General features: G+C 37.3%; 1 protein-coding gene across 1 annotated transcript; it reads right to left on the bottom strand.

The window, feature by feature from the left end:
• Positions 1-372: 372 nt before the first annotated feature.
• LOC136821501 (large ribosomal subunit protein mL66-like) lies at positions 373-2,197 on the bottom strand (the record flags this gene model as incomplete). The annotated part of the gene is given in 4 exon segments (XM_067077732.1): positions 373-432; positions 1,246-1,309; positions 1,623-1,711; positions 2,038-2,197. Coding segments are annotated over 4 exon segments (307 nt in total), but the record flags the coding sequence as incomplete, so codon positions are not given.
• Between the last annotated feature and the right edge of the window lie 6,877 nt (positions 2,198-9,074).

Raw genomic sequence — 9,074 nt, 5'->3', positions numbered from 1 at the left:
TCTACTTTCCATTTATTTAACTTTTAACATTTCTTTCTCCCCAAAATTGAGTTTTTGCCACTGAGTAAAACGGTGGTGTAAAAGTGCTTGAAAAATACCTTGAGTCCTTGCGATGAAAAGTGTATAAAACCAGAGTATAAAAAGGGACATGTATTTAGAGTCGTTGTTAGTAAAGGATTCTAGTTTGAATAAACGAGTCAAACAAAAACTAGCTAGATTCATAACTCAGTAATGAGGCGGTTAAGATCCTATACAGAGTGTCTTATGAAAAATTTCTTAAAACAAAAGATTGAAATAATAGAACTTATTGTTAAGGGAGACTGCTGTATGATGAGAAACTAACTAATTGTTATATAAAAAGGGAAAGCAAACCTTCTCTTCTTGCAATATGAATATATTTGAAGATTCTACGTTGTTGTTTTTTGCAAACTCCTGGAAAAAAGTAAACAACTTTTAATAAGATCGCTTGTCAGTTGCAACTAAATTTATCGCCATTTTATTATAACCTGATTCCTTGACGCATGGCTTATAAGCAGGTCCTAGGTCCCCCCTAAGAATTTAGGTGCCCCCTAGGATTTAGGTGGCCCCTATTGGAAAAATATTCTAGGTGGCCCCTAAAAGTTCAAAAATCGAAAAAAGCTAAAAATTGAATTCGTAGGTATACTTTTAGAAAAACTTTCTTTTTTGTCAAGTGTAATTAAATACAACAGTTTAAAAAATAGCTACTTAAAGGCAAACAAAAGAAAATAAAGTTTATCACTAAAGTTTTTTATGGAAAAAGGTTTGCAAGAGGTTTCAAGGTTTCAAATTAGGTCCCCCCTAGCTCAGTAGGTGGCCCCTGGCAAAAAGACTATTTGTAGGTACCAGTTGCCCTAAGACCTTTTAACCCCCCCCTGCGAGTAGGGGGGGTGAAGCCATGTTGACGTGTTTGCATAGAGGGTTCTAAGGTTAGTAACTAAGAGGAAGTCTTCCTTCCCTAAAGGGAGTAATGACCCCAAACGCCTCCAAACACACCTATACTATCTGAGGAGTGCGATCAACCACACACACCATAAATCTAAACTAAATCATTTAAAAGTGGATAGCAGGCCTTATCACACAATCTAAAATAGCAAAACTCAAGATTTTAGGAGTGTGATTGAGCAAACGTCTGTATTTTTCAAATTACAAAGCCTGCACATGTTACAATACCTTTGAGTTAAATTGATGTAGTCAAAAAATCAGTCAAATTTCAAAAATACAAACCTGTCTTCCTTCTACTAATCATGTAACCTTCGGGAGTCATGAATTGAGATAAAAACAAAACATCCTAGAAAAAACAAAAAACAGAATGAAAGCATTGATATCATGTTACAGTTTGTATGACCACAGATAGTATACTTTTACTTCCTGAATGGATGATAATGTCTTAAGACTATGACGAGTAGAAGGAAGTTTATACAATCTTCTTTGTAAAAATTTGGTAAAATTTATAAAAAGCTGCAAAAGTGTTTTCAGAAATGAAAAATAGTTGAGAAATTTTTTATATACTTATCAAAATTATAAACTAATAGTTTTTGAATTATTATCAAACACAAGGACATCATTAATTAACAAGATACATCAAAATAAAGCATCCATACGTTTTTAGTAAAAGTGATACCCCTACTGCAGACAGGACATCCAAGACTTGGTGGCATATTCTCTTTGGTTAGCTCGGCAGCCTTTATACCTAAGAAAAATAAATTAATTTTAAATTTGATAGATAATGATTTTCAGTGATATTTTTTTACCTGAATGGAAAATGACAAACTTGCAATTATAACTTGTGCCCACATATTTTCATAAAATGAAAGCCCAAAACTTACAAATCTTAAAAGGTGAACACCAAAATCTATAGTTACAATGAACGACTGTATATTCATGTAAGATCATTTATACTTTAAACGAACTCATCAATATTTTCTCAACCAAGAGTTGAAAGATGTCCAGAGTTGAAAATATTATATGATGAGACCATTAGAGTGTCAAGGATGATTGAAAAGCAATAAAACTAACCTGTCACTGAAGACATTGAAAACATCCTTGATAAGATAGGTGTAAAAACAGCAGCCTCCCTGCTAATCAAACTCCTAACAAATGATAACGCCATTTTTTAATAAATAATTAATTTTAGTATTGCATAATCTCATTCAATGTAATTCTAAAAAAAAATGAAAGAGGTTATTTAAAACTGCAAATGTTTCAATTTTCCAAAATAATGTGACTCTGAAATCCAAAAAGATTTATAATTAGTAATACAACGTCGGCTACAACGTCGAACTTTCGTATAAGCCAACCAATCCAAAGAACACACAGCCAAAAAATCGCAAACGCCACATCACATGGTTCAACCCGCCATATAACAAGAACGTCGAGACGAAAATTGCCAGAAGATTTTTGCAGCTTATTGACAAACACTTCCCGAAACACCATAAATTCAACAAAATCTTCAATCGCAATACCGTTAAAGTAAGCTATAGCTGCACCAAAAACATCAAAAGCATCATCCAGAGCCACAACAAAAGCATCTTGAAACGCGACACTAACGGTAACGAGATCCCACCACAGTGCAACTGTAGGGTGAAAGCATCTTGCCCCCTTAACGGCTCATGTTTGGTGGAGCGTTCAGTTTATCAAGCAACGGTCACCTGCGATGACGAACCAGATTACGGGTGAAAAGTTCTACATTGGGTTAGCCGAACCTAAGTTCAAGAAAACGATACGCCAACCACAAGTCATCCTTCGCCAACGAAAAGTACGAAAAAGAAACTGAACTTTCCAAGGAGATTTGGAGGTTGAAACGAAAGAATCGTGCCCCAAAGATTACTTGGGGACGACAGTCCGTAAATGTCCACCGTTCAATCGTGCTTCGCTGAAATGTTCACTCTGTCTTAGCGAAAAATTAGAAATTGCCACATTTGACCAACCCGAGAAACTGTTAAATTCAAGGAATGAACTGATCTCGAAATGTCGGCATGTGAATAAGTTCACCCTCAAACTCCACGACACCAAAGACTGAAATGACGTCAATTGCTTTGACGAAGACTCTACAGTGCACAGTATATTTTTGTAAACTTGAAACGAATTTTTTGTATAGAATTTTTGACTGAAGATCGTGACGAAAAGTTGCGTGAAACTTTAAGTATCAAACAATTCTTATCTCAACTTCAATTTATTGTGTAAAATGCTTCCTCCGGGTCAAGCACTCTCTTGCTGAAGAAGATATAAGCAACTTAAGAAGATAATTAGTAATGATAATGCCCATTCCTTCTTTTCATTTCTTTCTCAGCAAATTGCACCCCAAACCATAGGACTTTTTTGTCTGTAGAATTCTTTGTTTTATCTAGACTGATTTTTTCTATCCCTGAAAAAATCTTTGTTTCCAGTCCAAAGAACTCTTTGAAATTCTTTTTCGTTAGCCACAGTTTTTACGAATTTAAAATTGAACTTTTCCAATTTAAAAACATCTCTTTCCACGCTATGTGCTGCTTCAATCATGATTTTAAGAATTTTACTTTTCCAATTTAAATTGGAATTTGTAAACATTAAAAAAGTGGCAGCATAACATTGGCATACTAACTGTCATACTCAAAATAACGTTACAATTTACATAGCAGCTTTTATGACTATATTTTTCATCACAATGGCCTCATTGTCCTCACCATCATACAAAACCTGCTTCTGGCTACTATAAGAGCTATTAACAAGTATGGCCCTTATTTTACAATAATGTAGCAATATTGGACAGTCTATCATTACCAAGCACATTACTTGCACTTCGAAATTTTATGGGAAAAAGCAAATTTATTGTCAAAGTAAAAAAACTCAAAAGAACATATTAAAAGATCGAAGAAATTTACCTTTAACTTAAATTACAATTGATAACAAGTTGTGGACTTTCAAAGTTTTTATAAATATGAATGGCGGTCTTCACGAGCTAAATCTTTGTACCATTTCCAAGCAACCTTCCCAAAACTTAACCCTCCTGGAAAACAAAGAATAAATTGGCAGCATCACAACTGAGCGCATGACTTCACCCATTTTCTCTATAAAAAACCTCAAAGAATAGTGTGACTTGTTTCTGAATGAAAATGCATATTATCTTGAGTCTCGGTTTTTAAATCTCTTTGGTGAATACCTTTGCTATGCAAACAGACAGTTAGCAAAGCGCCAGGTTTAGGTCCCAGGCAAAAATTAAGTCCCCCCTGAGTTTTAAGTACCCCCAAAGATTTATTTTGATTTTTTTTTTGTTAGCCCCCAGGACTTTTAACCCTAGACACTTGATCCAGTAAAAAAAGGGTTTTCTAATGTAAATTGCATTCAGTTCTAACTTTAAGATAAAATATTTTGGCCACAGACGAATTTGAGTAACTGAAGCCAACCTATTAAGCTGAATTATTTTAGCCCCCACGTTAAGTGATGAGATTTTAGCTCCCCCAAATACATAAGTCCCCCAAAAAAAGTGGTGTACTTCCAGCCCCCTCCTTTTTTGGGAAAAATTCAGGGTGTAATCCCCCCCCCCCAACCAGCAGAGGGGACTGACACTATGGTTAGTGGAAGAATTTTAATTTCTAAACTGATTTTTGAACACATGACTCAAAATTTATTTGTGTTAATTTTTGATGATGTAATCCTTTTGAAGCAAGAAAGTGTGACCATGCTGATTCACGAACCAATGAAATGACATCCAAAGACAATCCTTTTAACAGAATAGACATACCATGATGCATCCTGTTTTCGTGTCCTCCAACCGACTCTAAGTATTTGAGACAAAATGTTTCATTTTGAGTCGGAAAAATCAAACCCTTTCCTTCTTTTCATGTGATTGACAATCTCTGTGTTTCTTTTTTCATAAACATATGTGACTTCCCAAGCGATTTAAAGTACCTGAAAATCAGACCGATCTTGGTCCGGTATTACGAGCGGTCTAGTAGCGGTCAAATTTTTGTTTTAGATTGGCCTCCAGACTTTCTAGAAATGTGTTCTCTAACGGTCGTGGCCGCTTCTAGACTCTCGTGGCCGATCGTTAGACTGGTCGTGGCCGCTCACTAGACCGGTCCTGACCGCTAGTTGGACCAGCTAGTTGGACCGGTCCGGGCTGTTCATTGGACCGGTCCGGGCCGTTCGTTAGACCAGTCCGGGCCGTTCGTTAGACCAGTCCAGGACGCTAGTTAGTGATTTTTAGTAACAATCACATCAAAAAAATGTTGTAAAAGGATGTCAACCGAGCAATCGGGGCCGGTCCCCTAAACTCGTAGCGGCCTTTTGGTAAATTTTTACCGGTCCCATTTTCAGGTACTTTAAATCGCTTGGGGAGTCACATATAACAACATCCACTTTGCGCACAGAAATGAAATATAAAATAAGGCGCAGCTTACATCATTCATTGTCAGCGAGTGGTAAAAATGTCCCAGCGTATCCATCCTATAACGAATATTAAACACCTAAAAGCGGAGGGTCACGGCTGTATTCCTTATAAGAATATGCGCAAACGCCTCAATCAGATTATCTGCATGTGTAGAAGTGATTTTGTGATCGCAACGTGTGCCTTTTTGTGGATCCGGGCTTCAGGCTTTTTTTTTCACATTCGCGGTTGGATTGGATTCCAGTCAGAAAAATAAAATAAAGGTTCCAATTTAGCTACCGACCGCTATATTTTTTTAAGTTTTCTAGGACAGAAATCAAACAATCAATTGCGCCTGGCCTAACTGACAGAGTGGAAGGACATGGGAATTCTGGAATACACACAACCCCTTTTGTGTGTCATGACTAACATGACACCACCTCTTCTTGTATTTCCTCAGATCGTTCCACTTTCGGCGCTAAATTCTCACATTGCTCCTTTTGTAAAATAAGCACTTTTAAAAAAGTCGTTGTAATGCTAATGGGCTGTTGTACAGGGCTATTGACAAACTTTTTTCACTAACCCCCCTGGAAATTACTGTCAACTGCTCTAAACTTGGGAAGATTGGTCGAAACATGGGACTGTTGATATCTGGCCTGTATTTTCACTTACTGTTAAATCTGGTTAAATCTCTTTGACAACAAGTTTGTTTTGATAACTCCACTAAGTTTATCAATCATACTTTCTGTCATAACATGTCACGATAACTTTCACTGATAGCGCGCCCTTTTTAATTTTTTTATTTTCATTCAAAATGACAGGACACTAGTTGGAGAAAGAGAGAACGCCTGACGCCTAATTGCCTATCGCCCAATGGTATTAACAATTAACGAGTGTGTAACTTGCCGCGCGAGTGACGTCAAACGTTCCATCCTTTTGCCACTATATAGTAATCTGTTTTTTCTTTGTTCCAGAGACACGCGTGTGTACCATTACAGATTTTTTTCTGCAGTTGATAATAGGGGTTGACACCCCTGGAAAGTGAAATTTTGTGAAAAAGGGCCTGGAAAATGACTATTGATGTCAGATTATGAGGAGAGAACCCCCCCCCCCTGGTGCCTGGAAACCTTTTTAATAACCCCCTTGGGAAATCTGAAAAATGAACAAAAACCCCTTGGCCCCTTTGAAAATCAAGGCTTGGGCCCCTTTGAAAATCAAGGCTTAGACCCCCCTGCCCTGTATGGTTTAAAAAACGGAATAGCCCAATCTTTTGCTAATCTTTAATGTTTTTATTTAACCCACTCAGTTCCATCAATATGCCAAAAACATTTTGTTCAACCACCTTCACTTCAAGATAGGCCACCATAGAATGAACTTCCATACCATATTCATGTGGCTTTCAGCCTTGCACTCCATCACAGATCCTATTTGAGATATTTTACTAACCAGCCCAGAGAAAAATTTTAAACCTTTATTATTATTTGAATGCATGCCTTTTTAATACTCAAATATAAAAAAATTAAAAAATTTTAACTTGGTCATTGTAGTCAAAAAGTTATTAAAATTGATTAGCCTCTGCGATTTGAGGGCTATGCATGTTAGCCTCCACTGGTGCAACAAGTTACCCAATCTCAAGGAATGTTAGCCTCCACTGATGCAAGTTACCCGATCTCACAGTATGACTTCACTGGATTCAAAATGCGATATCTCAAGTTTGAAAGGGAGTTAAGAGGACCTAGACCTATCGTTGAATCAGAAATTTTATGGAGAATATACCGTCAACAGCTCCAACTTGGGACTATCTTACGCAACATGGGACCAGTCAGGACCTCTTTGGTCTTTTTTAATATTAGTTCGGATAGAATAAAAACATACCTGATCAACACAACCAAACCTTCTGTCTTGCGTTTACCATTTACTCTTTCCTTCCCAACAACTTTCGTTTTTGCTTATGTAGGTTTTAAAATCCACAAGTAATGAACCTCTTATAGCTTTATCTGAATAAATCTGGTTGAAAACCTTTTGTCAGGTTTCATTCCGTACGTTTTTTATCCACGTTGTGAACCGGTTTCCCCGATTTCCCGATAATTAAAAATTGGAACATTCCCGTGGGCGCGATTGGGCGTACCGCCATCGCAAAATATTTTTCGTGAAAATTTACCGTATTCTAACGCTAATATAATCTAGATAGGAAACAAATATTAAATTTGATCTTTTTTTTCTCGCATTTCTATAAATTTCAAGATAAAAAGAACTATCTACGAATTATTATCATTAACGGGCGTTGAATCGACATTGACATATTTAATGATGTCATAACCAATGCCGTGCATATTTTGTCAGCGCCGTGCATATTTTTTCAACATCCTTTTCATTGGATAAATACCACTAAAATATACAAGATAAGTACACATAAATTTATCGCCCGCGAGCACGGCTTAGCTAAGTGCACCTCTCTTATTCATTATCTAAGAATTGAAGTGGGCAAAGATTACCGCGCGGCTGATAGCAGAAGAAGGTTTTTTTGAAGATATTTTCAGTTATAATCCAAGGTAGAACAAACTAAACATAGAAAGGGAGTATTTTTTAGTGCTTTATACGATGATCGGTATTTTTTTTGAATTCTATGTTTAGATTTTTCTACCCAGCCCCGTTGCTATGTACGCGCGCCCTGTTGCTAAGACCTTTGCTTGAAATCGAAAGCGAAACCAAGATTATTTAGCGCACACTGCCGTTTGCGTAATATCGATAAAGTGAAATGAGGTCCTGACTGCATGGGACGGCCATTCCACCACCATTTCACCGAACCTCCAAAGTCATTTGATTTGAGTTTAATGAACCGCCGCGTATTAAAAAATACACGATTTCTCTTTCGATTTTACAGTAAGTGAAAATACAGACCAGATATCAATAAGTCCCATGTTGCGTACACTCTTCCCAAGTTGGAGCAGTTGACGGTATAGACCTTTTTTCAAAGAGGCCACCCTGTTGAATAATTATGTAGTCCAGCAGAAAAACGATGATAAAACCATGCACAATTATTACAATATGCATGTACAGTAATTATCCATGGCTCTATGTTTTTATGGCTGGACTACATAATTATTCAATAGGACGTCCTCTTTGAAAGCGTGAGAGAGCGTGACGGCCCATTTTCCCTTTTTCCTATCTTTCACCTTTACCTGTTTATTCTACTTTCTGAGACTTAGTTTCTCATTTCTGACTGAGTTTTCATACCTGTCAATCATTTGTCCATCAATTTCGACCAGTCTAATTTTCGCACCGAGTGGGATTCGAACCACCACCAAAGAAAGACCTTCAAATTCGGAAGCCAGCGCTCTATCCGTTGAGAGGAGCCATCACCGCACGCACCACAACACAACAAAATCACGCAATTCATAACAAATTATACCGAACTGGCAAAAGACGGGGATAATGTTATTATAATATAGGTAAAAGTACCCCTTTTTTAAACCTGACTGAAATTCAAGCCGTTATTAGCAACCTAGCAAGCGCCAACGGGCCGAGTATGCACCCGGCACAGTGACAAGCCGTTACTAGCAACCCTGACCCTACCTCCCAATACCCCCTGAATCACGGAATGACGGATAGGAAAAATTATGGGGGAAAAAAATTGCTTGTCGCGCTCTGAGCAATCAGCGAAATCTGAAATAAGGTCTATACGATATTATGTATCATATGTATGTAT

Source organism: Clytia hemisphaerica, unplaced genomic scaffold (genome assembly GCF_902728285.1).
Source record: "Clytia hemisphaerica strain Z4C2 unplaced genomic scaffold, Clytia hemisphaerica genome assembly, whole genome shotgun sequence".
In the NCBI taxonomy this organism is placed as follows: domain Eukaryota; kingdom Metazoa; phylum Cnidaria; class Hydrozoa; order Leptothecata; family Clytiidae; genus Clytia; species Clytia hemisphaerica.
The sequence above is the reverse complement of the archived record's forward strand: the minus strand, read 5'-3'. Positions and strand labels throughout refer to the sequence as shown.